The sequence below is a fragment of the Protopterus annectens genome, chromosome 1.part0 (genome assembly GCF_019279795.1).
Source record: "Protopterus annectens isolate FY-2018-M chromosome 1.part0, PAN1.0, whole genome shotgun sequence".
Classification (NCBI taxonomy): domain Eukaryota; kingdom Metazoa; phylum Chordata; order Ceratodontiformes; family Protopteridae; genus Protopterus; species Protopterus annectens.
In genome coordinates, this window is record NC_056725.1 from 658,574,489 (window position 1) to 658,595,282 (window position 20,794).

The following is a 20,794-nucleotide window of genomic DNA, read 5'->3' on the forward strand; positions in this document are numbered from 1 at the left end:
TAAATGACAGAAGTCAGTAAAAGCTGAAAAATAAAAGAGGAAAACAGTGGAACTGTTAAAAGCTTCAGGTATCTGGCAGGGGTAGTTGAAGAGAAAGGAAGACTTTAGAGGTCAAAGCTAGAATCCAAGGTACGGCAGCCAGCTTGCAGAGAGTGTAAAAGGTAGACCATGTGTGACAGAATACCAAAAATAAGGTGAAAGGTAAGATGTGCAAACCTGTGGTATGTCCATTACTTTTGTATGGCAGAAAACTGAGCATTGAAGGCAGGGCATTTGAGGAAGGTAGATGTGATGGAAATGAAGTGCCTGAGATGGGTGGTAGGATGCACATTGTGTGACAGATGAAAAAATGACAACATCAGAGCAGAAGCCAAAGTACCTACATTTGCAGAGAAGGTCAAAGTCAAAGAATATGAATTACAAATATGCAGTAAAGCAGAAGATTTGAAAAGGAGTGGAAGAAGGGAAGAGGAAATGAGGACATTCAGCCGAGAAATGGGTGGATTGCATGGGAGAAGAAATGTATCGGTAAGGCGCAACTATCAAAGAAGGTAGGAGTGTGGCACCAAATCATGATAGATGGCAACGGTTGAATCAGCATCATGTCCCCATGTTTTAAAATGGGGCAGGGGGGTTGGTGATGGTGATGATGAATTTGTATTCATGTTCAAGCAGATACTAAACCTAAACAGATCAGTTCTTTATGCTGTTACTGTTACAATAACCAAGTTGCCTGTTCAGAAAAAGTCTGTGTACTTAGATGCACCTAATCAAGTGCTGATGTTAGATAACTGAGCATAGTGCAGCAGTATATACTGCATAAAGGAAACACTGCACTACTGAAGTGTCACTGGCATAAATCAGCTTTGTCATTGTTGATGTCATACTGCCACAAAAGATCAGTTAAGTGTCAGAGCTGGTTGTGTGTTGTTGGAGCCTAGAGTCAATCAGTGCAAGTTTATTCTGTAATACTGAAGGCATCTGCAATGAAAAGCCTAGACATTTCATATGTATGGTGTGGAATGGATCAGGATGTGAAGGGGAAATATTGGTGTGTGATACAACACCAACTCCAAAAGATTTGCTGTCAGTGTAAGTAACCACTTACACTGAGTTAAAGCTGAGAGCAGCTGTTTTGGAATCTGGTCCCAGTAGGAAGCCTGTTTATAAATAGGCCTTGCACTGAAGTAAGTCACTTACACTGACAGCAGGTCTTTCAGAGTCGGGGCAGACTTCTCCTGAGAGCAACTCTTTTGGAATCTGGCCCATGTTGTCATCTAGGCAGTACATTGTCACCTTTAACACACATGAAAATAATCTGAAGACATTGTCTGGACTTTGTGCAGGTGTATGTTGTTCTTTTCTTTGGAAATATTTTTGGAATTGAAATGCGCTTTTTTCAAAGTGAATGCATTTTTATTCTACAAATTCTACTGCTACTTATGCAATCATTGAAAAACTGAGAAGTTTTTAGCATACCTTGCATGCCGGAAATGGTAGTGCCTGATAATGGTTCTTGTTTTACTGTAGTGCAGTTTGCAAACATTTTATACTGCACCCTTTCATATTTCATCTAATGGCCTGGCAGCGAAGGCTGTACAGATGTTGAATGAAGGAGTGAAGAAAATGAAAGGTGAGACTGTGGAAACAAAACGGTCACAGGTTTTCTTCGCTTGTGGAGTTACTCCATAGATTATGACAGGTTTACCTCCAGCAGTGCTCAAGTCACAAAGTCTGGAATCCACATTTGCTTGCTTTTGCCAGATAAGAAAGCAAAAATCCTGTGAAGACAATATGCCAGGTGAGTTTTGTACTCAGAGGTAGTCTGTTTGAGGAGCTACAGTTTTGGTCCTAGGTGCTACCCCAGCATAATTGAGAGTTTTTTGAGGGGACCTATGTCTAATACTGTGGTCATTGTTCATGGGTCATCTCTGAGGAAGAATGTTGATGAGAGCAATACAAAATTCACGCAGAGTGAACAAATTGTGGGTTCAAAAAGCAGAGATTGAAGACCTGCTCAGCAGAACATAGGTTCCTATGATTTTCTTAACCAGAAATGCATAGCATGCAGGGGAAGCTGGAGCAGAGACACCTGTGCCTACAATCTATATAACCAAAGACAATGAGGAGATCTTACTTGTGCCTTTTTTGACCAAAGACAAGCATGCTTCAGAATCTTCAGATTTAACTTTTACCACCCCTTGCAGGTAATCTCTGCATGAAAATTATACACCTGTTTTTTTAAAAGACTGCATGCATGTATTAGCGTCATAGAAAGAGTAAGAATGGCATCGGGTTCAACTGAAGGCCTGGTTGTATTCTCATATCCTCTTAGTAACAGTGAAATCCTTAATCTGTAAAATGTCTTTTTGCCTTATGAGTGCTGTACAGTGAAATATGTAAATTTTAAAGCTTTCAAATGTATTGCAATACAGGGAGTTTTTGGCCAAGAAAGGAAGTGCAGTGGTGGTTTCCATGGCAAAGATCCAGGGAACTATCGCCCTATAAGCCTGACTAGCCTGGTTTGCAAGGCTATGGAGTGCATTATCATGGAATTCATTAACAGAAACATTGGGAACCTTCAAACATTGGGCCCTACCCAGTTTGGCTTTGTTAAGGGCAGATCATGCCTCCTAAACGTGGTGGACTTCTTTGAGACAGTTACCAAGGCTTTAGACGAGGGAAAGGAGGTCCACACAGCCTACCTAGCCCTCGCAAAGACTTTTGACACCATTCCCCAGTCTGGTATCATAGACAAGCTCACCAGCCTGAACATAAACCCCTATGTCATGAGATGGGTTGCCAATTGGCTCATGGATAGAACCCACACGGTGAGAGTTGCAGGCTCTAGGTCCGACTCGAAACCAGTTACAACTGGCGTCCCCCAGGGCTCAGTCCTGGGACCCCTCCTGTTCGGTATATACTTCTCAGAGGTACAGGCAAGCACAGGAGGACTATAGCTGACCAAGTTCACAGACAACTGCAAATTGGGGGCCGTAATTGACTCTCCAGCTGATACAGATATCCTCCAGAAGGGTCTCAAAGAGATGGATACCTGGTGTCAAAATCATGGCCTCAAGCTAAATGCCAAAAAGTGCATAGTCATCCCCTTTGGAAAAAACAAAGTACCCGTGAACTACCACATGCATAGTAGTCCCCTAAATACAGAAAATGTAATAAGGGATCTGAGGACGCAAGTAGATAGTAATCTCTTCTTTGATAGTCATATTGCCAAGGTGGTTAGAAAATCCTATGTGGCCCACCTAATCACAAAAGGGTTCGCATCTAGAACAAAAGAGATTATTATGCCCCTCTGCTCATCACACCCATCATAGAGTACAACACCCCATTTGGGATGTACCTTACAAGACACCTGCAACAGCTGGAAAGACCACAGAAGTACCTCACCAAGAGGATTACTGGCCTCAGACATATGCCCTATGCAGCCCGACAGAAGAAACTCCAGCTGTACTCGGTTTCATGCCGCTTACTCAGAGGTGATCTCTGCTTGACATACAAGGCCATGTCCAACCCAGAATTGATGGACATGCTCCACCTAAAAAAAAACAAATCCCCAAGAGCCACACGCTCTAGGGATCTAAACCTCACCACAGTGATAAATAGGACGTGCTGGAGGGATAGATTCCTGTCCCAGAGACTCCCCATGCTTTGGAACAGGATTCCAATCTACATTAGGCAGAGCCCCTCAATAACACTCTTCAAGAGAAACCTTGACGAGTGGATGGGAAACAGAAAATTTAGCCTGGGGATCACTGTAGTGGCTCTGCTGGACAGAGGCACAGGGAACTAATGGCTCTGCTGGACCGTGGCACAGGGAACTAATCTAAGGGGGCAGCGAAAGCCAACACATTCTGGCTAGGCTTATAGATGCCCCTGGGCAGATAGCCTAGTACTTACATATGAACCTATAAAGCCCTGACTGAGACCAGAACATCCCAGGATCAGCTAGCAACCCAGGTGCTCTAGAAATCAGTGTACAACACCAGAGTATCCATCCTGACCTCCTGTGATGCTGTCATCTGCTGTAGAGACAGATGCACTGTATAGGCAGGGGATGTGAACTTGTTTCTGACAATCCACTTCTGTGTGGTTGTTTTCATGGGGACATGAGTGGGAACATGCATACTTACAGGAGAAGACTTTGCAGGCAAGCTCTCGCACTTTGATGTGAGTGATCACAGTTTACATGCTCAGCAAGGATTAGGCTAGAAAAAGATGTAGGGGAAACATGAACGGATGTGTGTACTATCTTGAATATTCACTGGTTAGTACTAGATGGTGCATAATATGTTAGAGCTATTTGTGGGTAGTATTAGATCCAACCTGATTCTAAGCTCTCCCCAACATTGCTAATTCTTCAGTGCTGTACATGTGCAGATCTCCTGTTTTTGAATTATGTTCACTGCTTTAATTACTATAGTATTGTGTTAAAGTTTGCTTGTAAATAAAGCTGGAAAAACAAGTTGTTTGGACTCTTCCCCCCCCAAAGTTTTAACAAGAATAGAGCCTAAACATATGGAAAAATTGCATATGTGGCAGCTGATCATGGTTTAAAGTCTGCTGTTTGACGAGAATTTTTCACAAATAAAATGTTATCACTGTGAAGCTGCACAATTTTAAGGAGACTTGGCTAAAATATGTTTATTTTCAAAACCTCCAGAATATTGTTGAGGAAGGTTTAATCTGAGCATTAATGAAGGATGTACTAGTAGTCCAGAGGTTTTGGTAACGTTTCAGTAACCTTTTCATAGTTTGATGTATATTTCAGTCTTTTCTAAAGGTAAAAAAGATGGTAGGCTGAAAAGGTAAAATATAATTTTGCCGTAGTTCTAAATCCAAACAAAAGTATTAACTTATGTGCATGTTAAGCCTAAGTTGTTAGTTGTATTTTACTTGAAAAATATGGATTTTGTATAATTTGTTCTTTCTTTAACTTCCACAGTGGAAATCATATAACCCATTGTTCTCTCAAGTGGAAATCTGGTTCCGATTCGTGTTTGTTGTTTTTACCTTCATGGTCACAGTGAGTACAGTTGTTGTTTCTTAGTTTGTTTAAATTGCTTTTCATTGCATTGTATGCATTGGCAAATGTCTGTTGTGGAAGGTGTGAAACTTGTTTAACCTTTAACGTATGTTACGTAGCATTTGTATTCAGTCTGTTTTGGTCAGACTTAGGAAGTTGCATGTAATAATTTCATATTCTGTGATAACGTTTTTCTGTCCTGTCCTCATACTCTAGAATTTCTTCCATAGGCGTGTGTATGAAACTTTTCCCCACATGGTTCAAGACAGCATCCATATGTTTTCTACTATAAAGCATCACCTTATTCTAAGGAGTTAACATTGGCATTAGCCCCAAATGTTTCCTTTTTCTTGCAACCAAATGGCATATTATTGAGCAGTTCTAGAAGTTAATTTGTTTGTATGGCAACCTTGGACAACAGAGTTTTACTCAAGGTTCTTTGTAATCATAAAAATGAGAGTAAAAGGAAATCCCTTCTGGAATTTTTTAGGCCTTTAACAGATTGCGTTTTCCAGAAAATTCAGGATCCTTACCCTAAATTCCTTACTTCTGTAATGATTAGTAGACTACATGGTTAATGACAGTCTGATCAAGAGCAACTTGGTAACATTTCTGTGGATGAATTTGAGTTACATTGAAAAGAATGCTCGTAGGCTGAATTTCATTGCTGTAGTATTTACACAAGTCCATGATTTTAGGGGGCTTGGATTAAGAATTAAGTTAAGGTTATGTGGGTACTGTGCACTATATGACGGGTGCAGGAGTTGCAAGAAATACTGCCACTCATTTTGTATGATTGTTTTTTTTTCTGTGTGTGTGTGTGTGTGTGTGTGTGTGTGTGTGTGTGTGTGTGTGTGTGTGTGTGTGCGTGCTTTTGTTCATGTTTTGTCTCAAAGCAATGCTTTTGAATTTGACCTTTTGACTTTGCAAAGCTGATTGTTTTTGTTGATATTGCCTGTGAACAGGTAACCGAGACCCTTTCATTACTGAATCATCCGGACTGGATGACTTCCATGGGGTGTGCTTTAATTTTCATTGTGTTGATGTACAGCTAGAGCAGCAGGGTGGGTTATGCAGCTTCACAAGATAACAGTTTCTGATGCTCCATTACTGAGTCAGGCCCTTTTTAGATAGATGAACCAAATCCTGCATGAAAGCTTGAAGAAAAAGAAATGGCTGTTAACCAGAGTTGAGTAGTGTATGGTGTCTGCTGGGTCTTTCTTTGACTTTTAAAGCCAACTCAGTTCTCCACATAGAAGAAGCAACTTTGTAGAATGAATAGGATCTTCAAGAATCAGGCAGTATTGCCTCTGGGTGACACACCAAGTCACCCAGGAGGGCAGTACTGCTAGCTTAGTGCTTGCAGTCATGTCTGATAATTACTGAGCTGCTGAGAACATCCTTATCAATCCTGGAATGCCCTGTCTATTAGGGACAAATCCCTGATGGGAATCCAGCACTAGTTAATGGATAACATTCCCTAATCTGGCAGCCAGAACCTTGGGTAATATTTAGGTTTCCACTGGCAATAGAGAGATGGGGTGATAGCTGCTGGATCTGTGGGGTCCATCAAGAATGTAATAATAGAGACAAGCCTGGATGTTGCTGGCAATAATCCCTTCTCTCTGTGATGGTAAAGAGATCTAATAAAATAGGTGCCAGTTTATCGATTGCTGTCTTGTATAGTTATGATGGAATTCCGTCAGGTCCAGGCTTGTTGCCTGACTTTAGCAAATCATACAACCCTTCTTAAGCATGTATAGCAGTGCATCCTCAAGAGGTACAGGTCACTCAGGTCTGTCAAGAAAGCTCATAATACATTTCTGACCCACCTGGGTTTGCTAAGTGCATAGGTACTTGTAAAAATCCTGCATTTTTTTTTAAAGCCTTCTGCAGAATATATGAGAGAACCCTGTACATTCCTTTCCCTCAATCTACAAGCAAACAGCTTAGGATAGCTTGACAGTCCTACTCAGTACAATAGTTTGACTTTTTCCCAGTGCTGATGCTGCCAGTTCATTTTAAGAGCCTTGATTTTCTTTTTAACTCTTAACATCTCCGGATGTGAGTCAGATCAGCTACCCTTCACATAATGTGCCCTCCTTTTATTTCCCCATTCTCTACATGGAGTTGGGGTGTCATGTCATCTTGCCATCTCTCTCTCGATTCAGTGCCACTCTCCTGCCTAGTTCGACAGTTATGCCCGACTGTCACAGATCTTCTGTGCGACACTTCATCCTTCTCTTTGCTGGACTCCTTCATTTCCTCTTGCCTTCTTCCTGTCTGTCCTAAATCATCTTCACCATATTGTTTTCTGCTTTTATGCACATGTACCCAAACCACCTTAATCTCTCTGATCTTCTCTGCAGTAGGGGCTACTTTGGCTTCTACACTTATGCCCTTATTTCTTCATCTATATCACAGTGTGCATCATATCACCCATCTCAGGCACTTCATCTCCATCACCTCTAGCTTCCTCAACTGCTCTGCCTTTACTGCTTGGGTTTCTGTACCATATAGTAGTACTTCCATTGTTTTGTATACCGTACTTTTCAGCTTCTTTGGCAATTTTCTGTCCTGCACTACAGCTGACACTCTACGCCATTTGGCTGCAATCCCTGTGATAATAGCTTTGACCTCCTCATTCAGACTTCCCTTTTTCTCGACCACCCCTCCCAGATACTTGTAGCCGTTAACCTCTTCCACTGTTTTCCCTTCTATCTCAATTCTCAGCTTCCTCTGATTTCCCGTTTACTGCCATTACAACTGTTTTGTCTGTACTCATTTTCATCCTATGTGCCTTCAGTTTTGCATTCTATTCCCCTATCCTTTACTGAAGTTCTTGCTTAGAGTCTTCATGTCATGCCACATTGTCTGCATACAGCAACTTTGTTGATCTGCCCCCCCTTCAACCTGTTTTGCTAATGTAGTAAATCATCAGTATGAAAGTACAGATGTGTAAAATCTTACCATAACAGTAGATGTCCTTCCCTTCACTGTTGCAGTATTCCTTACTAAAGGGACCTCCTGCCAAGGGTAGCCGTCCATCCTGCCAGTATATGAAAGACTTAAGTTTTTTAGAAGGATTTTGTACAACACACGTATGCTCCCCACTCTTGCATAGGGCATAAAGTTGACATACAGACCTACCTACCTCAGAACTGAAGCCCCAGGAGGAACATATGCATCCAGGAAGAAAAAAGAAAAGCAGTGGAGACAAAAAGTGAAGAAGCGAATACTGCAAAAGTGAAGGGAAAGATATCTACTGTTATGGTAAAATTTTACACAACTGTACTATGTCCTTCCATATCCCTGTTGCAGTATTCCTTACTAAAGGGAGAATGCAAAAGCTCAAGAGGAAACTTGGGGGAGAAAGGCATGCAGGTTAGCCCTGGCAAATCCATCTCTCACCCTGGAAGGTCTCATCAAGCTGTAATGTTTAGTAAAAGTATGGACCGAAGTCCACGTAGCAGCCTCAGGGATGTAATTGGTATCCAATCCCATGAAAAAAAGCACCAGAGGAAGCCACAGCCCTGGTAGAATGAGCCTTTACAGAAACAGTCACCTTATAAAACCTATCAGGTTTTTAGGGGCTGAGAGCTGGGAATCCAGGAGCTTGAGAAGCTACTGAAAAGGTGTCTAACAAAGCATCAAGGACAAGAGGGACAGCAGAAATCTTAGGAGATTCCATTTGGAGTTGTTCTTAATGCCTCTTCTGGATGTCAGAAATGTGGGTACAGTCCCATTTAAAAAAATTCCATCGTACAAGAGAGAGATTCCCAGAAGGAAAGTTCTTCAGAGTGAGAATTTAGACTAATGGAGTCCTCCTCCTCAGAACCGTAGTCTAATGGATAAGGAATCTGAGAGGAATAAGCCAAAGACTCTTCCCCAAAGTCCAAGACTTCATCAGAAGAGTCTTGCTCCCTAGGCCTCCTAAGAAGAGTAAATTACTTAGGGGGGGGGGGGGCTTCAAGGCCATGAGAGCATTAAACAACCCCTGTGTGAAATCCCATCATTCATGATGAAGAGCCTTGGGAGCATGGGAATATTTTTATTTTCTGCTTCTTTTTCAAAGGGACGTCAGCCCTAAAGATCATAGGAGGTTTGGACCCTTGCTGAAACTCCATCGATGTAGTGGGAACCTCCTCCCTAACATGAATTTGTGGAACACCCCTCGTTCCCTCGGATATGATCAGCCAATGAGGCAAGACGACTATGAAGAGTCTTGAGGACAAACACTTGACAAATCAGGCAAGACTTGTGATTGTGAGAAGCACCCAAGCAAAACAAATGCTGCTTGTGATGGGCCTCCTGGGGAATTTGACTCTCACACTGACTTTTTCCCTTTCTGGATGACATGTAACATCACAACTAAAAGAAAAAAGGACAAGGTAAGAAAAACACCAAAGGGCACTTACTTGAAGTTAGCTTGGTAACCAGTAGAAATGAAGGACCTTTCAGACCAATGATCAAAGCTGGCATTCAGACTGGTGGCAAAGAAGTTCTGAGGTAAATATGTCTATATGTCACTTTTATCCCTTGCTTCAAGAGTGGGGAGCATACATGTGATATGATGTCCGTCTAAAAAACCTAAGGCTCTAGTATTCTGGCTGGATGTAGGGCTACCCTTTGCAGGGGATCCCTTTAGTAAGGAATACTGCAACAGTGATAGGGAAGGACATCACCTGTGGGCTCAGATCTGATCCCTGATACGCATGCACTCCCATTGTAAACCCCTCTTTGAGTCAGAACACTGTTAATACTTGAGTCATTGGATCCTTGTATATAGCTTGCACTAATTCTACCAATGCTTCTGAGACACCATAACAACACAGGACTGCCCAAATCAGCTTTCTTGGGAACTTATTATATGCTTCTTCCAAGTCTAGGAATGCACATTTGGACTGTTTCCTCACCTCTAGCTTCTTCTCCACTATCTATGTCACTGCAAACACCGGGTCAGATGTGCTGCATTCTAATCTGAATCCAAACTGCAAGTCTGTTAAAGTCGCATAGTGCTCATTGCGTAGTATTTATATGGTTATAATTTGTACAGATCCCTTTTAAAGACTCCCATTTCACCAGCTCAGGTAGTTAATGCAGATCAGTGATTTGATCAAAGGTAATAGTGTTAATCCATTTACAGACTTTAAACATAGTGCAGATTTTGTTCGTGTTAAAACCAATCCTGCTTTTACAGACTGTTGTACACTGATTTTCCAACTAGAAAAAAGTGTATTAAAATTCAAGTCATTAGAGATCGAAAACTAGTATCTTGCAAGCTGTTTGGAATGAAATGTCGTTCCACTTGGCTTAAGAGTTTACACATTTCCAAATGGCACCACCTATAATGACAGAATGTATGTGGAAATCTGTGATATTTATAGTAAAGCAGGCTGTGAGGTGATGAGAGTCCTAATGTGCAGAATAAAGAACAGTTAACGCATCAGAGAACTGATCAGTATCTTGGATACTGATATAAAAAAAATCACTCTTTGTTCTCTTTAATGAAGCATCTTTATTCTAGTATTTTCACCAAAGTTGAACAACATGTTAAAACTATTATTCAGCGCAAAAAGAACAAGCTGAATAGAGATCTCTTGGCGTATTCCAGTCATCAAGCTTATGTTATTAAAAGATTGACAGAGCAAACAATCAGACTGTTAGGACTGGTAAAAAGGTTGTCCCATCTTCAAAACTAAGATTGGACCAATTAGACTCCTTTTCGGCAATGACGTCAGTGACGTTCACAGTGGGAGTCTACATGGACAGAGGAGCGACAAACATACTTCAGTATCTGAAATTGGTATTGTTACTACAGACAATCTATCAACTTCAGAGCCCTCTGCATCTTTGGTAGAAGAGGGAGCAAGTGTACTTTCACTGGTTAATCAGAAGGCAGAGAATGCTACTTCAGACTCGTTTTTTCTTCCCCCAAAGAAGGCAAAGCAACTTGTGCCAAGACGCAAATGAAAGGGAAGAATCGCTGACACGTTTGGTGGATTTCTAACTTAAGTGAGGTTACTTTTACAACTGAAATTGAGGTACTGACAAAGGGAGTTTCTTTTATTCCTACGCACCATGCAGTTCTTACTGATGTTGTGTTAGACTTTAAACAGACTGTTAGAAAACTGAATTTGAATTACATTTTTAAAGACGTCAACAGTAAAAAAATGTGCGTTTAAGAAACGTAGTACAGTTAACCCCCACTAGTCTTCTTCTTCTTCTTTTGGTTTTTCCTGGTTAGGGGTCGCCACAGCAGATCACCTGTCCGCTCATGATTGGCAGTGGAGTTTTACAGTGTCGAGTTGCCAGCCCGGCATCCAACCATCCACAGAAGGCACACACACACACTCATACCTAGGGCCAATTTAGAGTGTCCAATCCACCTACAGCATGTCTTTAGGATGTGGGAGGAAACCAGAGCACCTGGAGGAAACCCACGCAACCACTGGGAGGACATGCAAACTCCGCACAGAAGGCACCCCAGCCGAGGATTGAACCGGAGAACCTCTTGCTGTGAGGTGGCAATGCTAACCGCTGCACCACCATGGCCGCCCAGTTAACCCCCCACTAGTAAGTACTTTAAATGTTTTTAATAAATTGTGTGAAGATATTTATAATTTGTTGATGAAACACAATTTAGTGGGAAATAATAGGGGAGCACGTTTCAATTTAGACTGAGCATTTTTCAGCCTTCAACAATTTACGTAGTTACAACAATCTTAGGTATACGCGGGCTGATAAAGTTAATGGTTTAGTCATTATGACAAAAGCAGATTATGTTACAGCTATGCAGTTAATGTTGGATGATGGTAACTGCTACAAAGTTGTTACTAAAGAGTTTGTGAGAAGAAGATATATGTATATTGATCTCACTCTGCTAGATTTATTACATTACAATTGCTTAACAGTAGAAATGTACAACTTTTGTATTGTTGAACAACCAGAGTTGGGTTTTGTATTTGGAATTCCCAAGATCCACAAGGATGAGAAAAAAAATGCCCTTTAGGCCTATCTTGTCCCCCCCCCCCCGTAATAACACAGTTAATATTTCTGTATTATTAGAGTTATTTATGTATTTATTTATTTTATTTTACATTTGTTAGCCTTAACATTTAGTTAACATTTTGTCTAGCTGGATGTATTTCCATTTTCAGTAGAGGCCCGGGGAGAAAAGTTCCACAAGTAGCACACAGTATTTATAAACAATATTTTCACAGTATAAATGAAAAGATTTCAAAAAATACAAAAAGTAATAAAAGAAATTACACTAAACAGTGGCAAACAGTACAAGACAAGTTTTTATACAGTATGATACATAAGGTAAATTACAGTACATCAGGTTGTTTTGGGTTTACTAGTTACAGTACTGCTTCTATTGGGATATGCAGTTGAGTTTTAGTAAGGGAAAAAACAAGTGAGAAAAGGAGATGAGGGTAGTGGAAGCAAAGGTTAGTCAGGGTTGCTGCAGGGGCATAACCAATGTTTTTTCAGGTGGTTTTTGAGGTTTTGTTTAAAGAGAGGCAGAGAAGGAAGTAAAGTTAATTCTTTAGGTAGAAGGTTCCAGTTTTTACTTGCAGTGTTAGAGAACAGGGAATCCCCTGCCGAGTTGTTGGACTTGCATATGCAAGCTAGAAGTCTGCTAGAGGAGCGTAGTGAATTTAGATTTTTGTAGGGAATTATGAGGTTCGAGAGTATAGGAGTGATGTTAGGTTGGTAGAATATCTTGTGGGCAATGGTGAGTTGAGAAAATATCAGATAGTTTTGTAGTTAGATTCACACAGTGGTGAGTTCTAAAGGGATTGCCAGTAGCAAATCGGGCAATGCTATTGTAGCAATTAGCTAGTTTGATGAGATTATTTTTTTTTAGGTTAGTGTATATGGGTGAGGCGTACAGAAAAGTTGAGATTAAATGAGAGTGGGCAATTGTGGGTCTGGCTGATGGTGTTAAAAAGGGTTTAATTCTGTATAAGGAGCCAATTTTTTTCTGTTTACTGTGTTTATATGGTTATCAAAGTTAAGGTTATTGTCAGTTGTGATTCCTAACAGTTTAGTGGTAGAATCAGGGGATATAAGGGTGCCGTTATTGGAACTGACTAAGAAATCTACAGGGGAGGACTTAGTGGTAAGTCACGTAGGTGCAAACAGTAGGAGCTTATTTTTTTTTGGCATTTAGAAGGGGGCAGTGTTTCAAGAACCATGTCTCTACTATGCTAAATACCTTCAGAGTTAGAAAATGTAGTTCTGATGGGGAGTTAGCTGAACATATTGTAGAATTGTCAGCATATTGTATGCAGGTGGCTTGAGGAATTGCTACATGGAGGTCATTGATGAATAGTGAGAAAGGGAGAGGTCCTAGAATAGAGCACTGAGGGACTCCAAGGGTGACTGGCAGGAGAGATGATAGATTATTCTCCCAGAGAACTGCCTGTTGCCTATTGCTGAGGCAGGACTTGAACCATTGAACAGCCAAAGTGTCAAGGGAAAGGGATTCAAGAATGTTAATAAGAAGGGTGTGGTTTATCATGTCAAAAGCTTTTGAGAGATCGATAAAGAGTGCAGATGAGAGGATGTTATTATTACGATCTCTATTGATGGAATCTGTGAAGGATAGGAGGGCAGTAGTGGTACTATGAAATGGCCTAAAGCCATGTTGGCAGTTAGCTAGTATGTTCTGTTGAGTTAAATGGTCCAATAGCTGTTGGTGAACGCATTTCTCCATATTTTTTGCTAAGGGTGATAAAAGGGCTATAGGCCGGTAGTTAGAAAAATCTTTTGAGTTTACCACCTTTATGTAGGGGGATAATGTGGGAAATTTTCCAGATTTCTGGGATGGTTCCCTCATTAATGGTTCTGTTTATAAAGATGGATATAGGATAGGCAATTGCTTTGGCTGCTTTTTGCAGGTATTCAGATGGTAGCTGATCAGCAGAAGGAGTACAAGGCTTAAGTGTTCGGGTAATTTTGAAGAGGAGAGCTGTAGAGATAGGTTGAAATTTAAATGTTGGGAGAGAGCCAGAAGTGGTGGTAGGAAGTCTTGAGTTATCTGGGAATAGTTGACTGGCTAGTGACTGTATGGTCTCTGTGAAGAAAGTATTGAAAGCATCGGCAATTTGATGGGGGGTATTATGATCGGTCCCTAGTGGGGTAGGTGTACGAGAGTGACCTGGGAGTAGGAGTCTGTTGATACTTGACCAGAACTTCTGTGGGTTATTTTGGTGAATTTGCTGTAGTTTACAATAGTAGTTCTTTTTGTCTGTGAGTATTACCTAGTATAGAATAGATAGTGTTCTTAACCCTGTTGTGCAATGTAGTAAATATTTTCTTAAAGATTTTTGGCTTTTTTTGGATCAGATTAGTAAATATGTGTTTGGAGGGGTGAAGTCATGTTGTGTACTGTTTATGTTAACACCTTTATTGATCAAGATGAGGGCATTGAATTTGTTGAGTTTTTCTTAAAAAATTCAGAGACAACCTCATGCTGGATCCTAAGATTACAACTGTTTTGTTGGATTTAGTTCTTAGTAATACTTTTTTTTTTTTAAATTTGAATCTATTATTCACCAACAAGTTTCAGGTGTGACTATGGGGCCTACAGTAGTCCCCTCTTTTGCAAAGTTGGTGATGTGTTGGTGGGAGACTTATTATTTATCCAATTTACCCTTGTTTAGGTATGTTTCTTTTTATCGTAGATACATAGATGACTTATTTTTTATTTGGAAGGGTAGTAAGGAGGACTTTGATAGTTTTGTTGGAGAACTGAACAATAGTGTTAGATGGTTGAAGTTTGAGATTAGTACTATATGCACCACTGTTAATTTTCTGGATATTGAGCTTACCTGTGATTTTGTAAATGGGCATTTCACTAGTAACATCTTTAGAAGAAAGTCTTTCAGCAATAATTATGTGCACTTTACAAGCTCCCATCTGGTTTTTATGAAATTTAATATTTTTAGGAGTCAAATCATCAGATTGAGTCCTATTATTAGTACAAATTATGTTTTTTTGAAAGAAGTAAATATTTTGATTGACATCTTTTATCAAAGAGGTTATCCTTAGTGAAATTATGGGAAATTGCTGATGAAATTATAGGACAAAGAGATGTGAAATTTTCACCCATTCTCACATCAGTGTTTGTCTCAAAAGTCACAGTAGATGGGAAGGATAGTAATAAAATTTAGCATTGCCTATTCCTATGAGTTTAGAGGGAGAAAAACTTAAAAGGATTATAGAAAATAACTTGTAAGACGATTTTAGGAAACAAAGCCTGAGTGATGTGATAGGTTCCAGGCCAATGTTTATTTATAAAAAGACTTCAAATCTAAAGTACCTGTTAGAGCATGGTAAACAAAAGGTAGGTTTTCTTGATAGTAAACAGCCAGGTACTTTTCCCTGCGAGGGATGTTGGTTATGCAGGTTTATCTACCCTGAGAATACATACGATATTCTGTAGTCACATCTCATCTTCATTCTTACACATGGGTTCGGAGCTGAGGATCGTCCGATTATAAAGCTCGAAGTCTCTTAAGTTGGCTTGTGGCAAGGTAGGTATCCCATAATGCACTAGTAAGAATCTCCAGATCTCATTTGTCGCTCTACAAGTTCAGAAGTGCTCTCTTTCTTGGCCGTGGCTAAGTTGGAATTTTTTCTTATTAAAATATTTACAGTGATCTTTTTTGACTATTATAGTTAGTTTACTATTAATAGCTTACAGTTGTTAACTTGTAGTAGTTAGTGTGTTTTTTGAAGTTTTATTGCAAATTGTTGTTGGCCGTCGCTTCTGCAGGCCTTCCTTAGTGGTATCCCTTCATTTCTGTATGCTAGTTATAGCTAATTTTTTCTTAGGCATAGGTCCGTTTTTTAGTTAGGACCTACTCTAGCCTTTGTCTGTTGCTTGTTTATTCTCTTTCTCGCCTACCCCTCTCTTCATAGCTAGGCCCGTTTAAGTTAGAGGATCTAGCCCTCTATTGCCTTTCTCCCTTGTGTGTTGTTTCCTCAGCAGGGTTAGGCCCGTTTAAGTTAGAGGACCTAGTCCTCTGTTGTCTTTCTCCTTTTGTGTGTTGTTTCTTGAGCAGGGCTAGGCCCATTTAAGCTTGAAGACCTTGTTCTCTCTTCTGATTATCTTTCTACATTTATACTCTGTGATTGTTGTTGTGGTAGTGTGTCTAAGGAAACTAAAGACCATAAACCTTCTGGTTTCAAAAAATGGCTAAAATGTTCACAAAAAATGTCCCTGACTGACGGGTATACTATTTGTGTTTATTGCTTCGGAGCCATACATCTACAGAAGACATGTACTTTTTGCCATTCTTTTAGTTACCGGGTTCTCCAGGAAAGGAAGAACAAACTGATTTTGAAAGGTCTCCTTAAACCTTCCTTTGAGGAGGATTTAGCTAGCTCTTTCTCTTCTCATTCCAGGTCTCCCTCTTCTAAAAGAGAAGGTCAAGTCGGTGAAAAGACAGTCTCCTACATCGACTGCTAAATCAGGACCTCCAGAGAAAATTGCCAAAGTTGACAAACCTTCTACCTCTTCGGCTCCCATGCCTTTGGAGCCAGTTGAGGTTATTAACATAGACCTTCCAGTTTCGGCCCCAAGATTTTTGGAGCTGATAGCTGAATTCATACCTCGGAGCCAGTCAAGAGACTTATTACCAGTATCCCCGACACTTCGATCTCCGATTTTGCAGAGATCTCGATCCCCTACCTTGTCTTCCAGATCCTTCAGGAGTCTTTCTCAAGAGGATGTTGAGAGGGTGGTGCTTAGACTTTTGAAGTCGTCAGCACTAGCACATTTGTTGTCGGCTCCAACCCAATCGGTTCCGGAGCCATCTAAGGCCGTATTACCTGCTTCTGTTCCTCCTCTGAGCTATGCTGGTCTGTCGGATCCAGAGCTATCGGTGCCGTTTGTTGTGGAACCATCGGTTCCAGCACCCCAACTGTCTGTCTCAGAGCCGAGTTCCACTCTGACACTTTCGGTGCCGTCCCTGGTGTCTAGAAGCCGAAGCTCACCAGTCAGTCCCGATGGGGGACGTTCGGTACTGAACTTCTTCGGTTCCAAGCCTATCTCTCGGTGTGTCGGCTCGGTTGAGCTCAGATGCTACATCTGTCTCAGAGCCGATCGCTCTGGTGCTGGGGGGCTACTTCTGCTTCCGGTGGTGTCCTCGGAGCCGGAGAGATCTGCCTTTGAGATGATGAGGAGTGGGCTGTCTAGATCTTCAGCTGTACACAAGGGTACCGATGCTCTTCCCCCTCAAGCTCTGACCTCTGTCTCAGCACCATCTCTCTCTCTTGACAGCAGAGACCCGCAGCCTCAGGAGCCCCCCTTGGGTGGCCACCAGTCTTCCGAGACCTCCCTAGAATATCCTTCTGAGGAGCATCCTCGGAAGAGAGCTTGCAAGAGGAAGCACGTAGGCTCCCCTGATGAGTCCATCACCTCTGACACTGACCTCGAGGAATCCGAAGGGCCCCCTAGGTCGTCCTCTGATGATATCTCCTTCGTAGATATCCTAGAGATCCTGAAACAGAGAGGCGGCTGACCCACCATACCCCCTTCTGATGACGAGTCAGTGTACCTGAAGGCTTTCGGGTCTCAACCTTCAGCCTCTTGGGTGTCTCCACCTTTCGATGAGCTGTTAGATTTAGTGAAGCAAAAGGTGTGGGAAACTCCTGACACTGCAGAACCAGTCACCAGAAGGCCGAACAAATTTCTTTCAGCTTCTAGGGAAAAAGAGTTTCTGACCAAAGGTATGCCTGTAGATGCCATGGTGGTGGCAGCAGCCACAAAAGAAGGAACTAGCAAAAACTTCCTCATCTGTCCACCCACCAAACAGAGTCTGGAATGATGGACAGATACAGGAAGCATATTTTTTCTTCAGAGGCTGTTATACTCAGATCACTGAATTACCTCACCCATTTCACTAGGCTTCAAAGAGATCTCCTAAAAGAGCTAGGAGATACCACCAACAAAGGTACCAAGGTACTTTAACTGAAGGAGTCCCTGAGAAGGTTACTGCTCAGTTGTCCACCTTAAACTGTATTGTTAACTCCTCCTTGAGGCTGATATCTTAAGCAGCAGATGGAGCGAGCAGGGCAGCGGATTCAGGAGTTTCCCTTAGGAAACCCTCCTGGATGCGCTTATATAACTTTGCGGAGCCCTTCAAATCTGCATTTACCAAAGCCCCCTTTGACAGTTCCTCTCTGTTTGGACCAAAGGTAAAAGACACACTCACCAAATGTGAGCAGGAAGGGAAGACTTTCTCTGCTGTGGGAGTACATTTTTCCATCCCTTCTGGACCATACCCTAAAGGTCAAAGAGGCGGAAAAATGTGGTTCAAGAAATCTCAGAGATTTTTCCCAGACCCACAAGGTGATTCCTTCTCCAGAGGAGGAGGAAATAGTGGTAGACGTCACCCTAGAGGCAGGGGGATCCGCAAAACCAGGGTAACCGTGATACTTTTTGTGGACGTCCCTATCAGCGCTCCTGAAGTGGAGCCCAACTGAACTTCTCTGGAGCCAGTTGGGGGTCACTTATCTTTGTACACAGAAGCCTGGCATGATATCACACTAAGACAAGTGGGTACAAAGAATAATTTCCAGAGGATACTCCATACCCTTCTCTTTTCCACCTCTTCTAACCAAGAGAATCCCGGATGTTCCACCCAATCACAGGGATCAAGCAATTATAGAAGTTCAAAGGTTGCTTCAAAAGAGAGTCATCCAAACCGTCCCCGCAGACCAGATAGGATTAGGAACTTACTCCAGATTCGTTTTAGTGCCAAAATGAACAGGAGACTGGAGACCCATCTTGGATCTCAACAAGTTAAATGAATCAGTGAAAAGCCCAAGTTCCAAATGGTAACAATGCAGTCTATACTCCCTCTGTTAGGGAAAGACATTTGCTCCATAGACTTCCAATATGCATGCTACCACATAAAAATGGACAGAGCATCAAGGAGTCATTTACGCTTCCGGCTGGGAGCCAGTCATTACCAATTTGGTATTCTGCCCTTTGGTCTCACCACAGCCCCCAGGGTGTTCACCAAATGCATGGTGGTAGTAACGGCTCACTTGAGACTTCTTGGATTCCAAGTGTTTCCATACATGGACGACTGGCTCCTGACTGCCACCACCAGGCAACTACTTCTACAAGCTAGGGATTCAACCATCTGAGTCTGCACTCAGCTAGGCATTACTATAAATTGGGGAAAGTCTGTCTTGTCACCCTCTCAATATGTGACTTTTATAGGTGCAGAAATAGACACAGTCACAATGATGGCTTGCCTTCCATCAGACAGAGTGCAAAATCTAAGACAACAAATATACAGCCTGCTTCCCCAACACAAGTTCAAAGCGAAGACAGTGGTTAAACTTCTAGGAACCATGGCCTCTATTATAACTCTAGTTCCGCTAGCCAGACTACATATGAGAATTCTGCAATGGCTACTCTTTTCCCAGTGGTCTCTTCAGCAACTGCCTCTGTCTGATCCCATTTTAATAATGGAGTCTTGCAAAAAGGACCTTCGTTGGTGGATCCAGTCCAATCAACTAACAATAGGGAGACCATTCATTCCTCGTCAACCCGTTGCTACTGTGACCACGGATGCCTCCCAGATAGAGTGGGGGGGGGGCATTATCTAGGAAGGATAGTCCAAGGTACATGGCAAGAACATGAGGCTCACTTGCATATCAGTGTTCTAGAGATGGGAGCAGTGTTACTAGTGTTGCAAGCACTTCACAACTTTCTTCCTCTAGGGACAATAGCAATCCAATCAGACAATATGTCAGTGGTATGGTATATAGACAAACAAGGGGGAACCAGATCCTACCCCCTATGTCAAGTGGCTGTACGTGTTTGGCAGTGAGTGATATCTTCCCAACGCTTTCTAGTTGCAACGCATATCCCGGGGAGAACCAGTGTGATAGCCGACAAGCTCAGCAGGGCAATCTTGATGCCTCATGAGTGGCTTCTGAATCAGAAAGTTGCGGAACAGATTTTCTGCAAATGGGGACAGCACTTGTCTACAATTGGCCCTCGGGACTTCTTTATGCTTTTCCTCCCTTTCCGCTAATATCGAAAGTGATCCAGAAAGCAAAGACTTTGGGAAGCTGAATGATTCTCATCACTCCTTACTGGCCTCGTCAGTTTTGGTTCCCCTTTCTCGGGCCTCATTTTCTGGATGATCCGTGGACTCTGGACCCAGTACCAGATCTTCTGACACATACAATCAGGCATGTTCCATCCCTGTCTCCACACCCTCAAGTTGACAGCGTGGCTGCTCCACTTCCATCCCTAGTCAGGCTTCATGATTTCTCCCCTGTGGTTACACACATCCTGACGTCATCTTATAAACCTTCTACAAGAAAGTTGTACACTAGCAAATGGAAACATTTTCTCTCTGGGCACAAGTTAGGAATATAGTTCCATACACAGCCTCCATTCCCTTAGTCTTAGAGTTTCTAACCAAACTTTTTCATCAGGGATCAGCTGCTGCTACAATCAAAGTTCAATTAGCAGCTATCTCCAATTTTCATTTGGGACAACATGAACCTAATCTTATGGCTCACAGATTGTGTAAATCTGTTTTAAAAGGCACTGCCTTACTAAGACCTCCTTTTCAAGAACCTATATCTCCCTGGGATCTAAATTTTGATCTTTCAAAACTTAACTCACCGCCTTTTGAATCTTAACATGCATGTAATTTAAAGTTCCTTTCATGGAAGACCATTTTTCTAGTAGCCATTACACCC

The 20,794-nt window shown here is 41.8% G+C and overlaps 1 protein-coding gene across 2 annotated transcripts in view; it reads left to right on the forward strand.

Moving 5' to 3' along the window:
- TMEM181 (transmembrane protein 181) overlaps positions 1 to 20,794 on the forward strand; it is a 1,372,946-nt gene that overhangs the window by 1,028,097 nt on the left and 324,055 nt on the right. For both annotated transcript variants that reach the window (XM_044061980.1, XM_044061981.1), the window contains exon 7: positions 4,964 to 5,044. In XM_044061980.1, the coding sequence (XP_043917915.1) occupies positions 4,964 to 5,044 (81 nt within the window). The remainder of the gene's footprint in view (positions 1 to 4,963; positions 5,045 to 20,794) is intronic.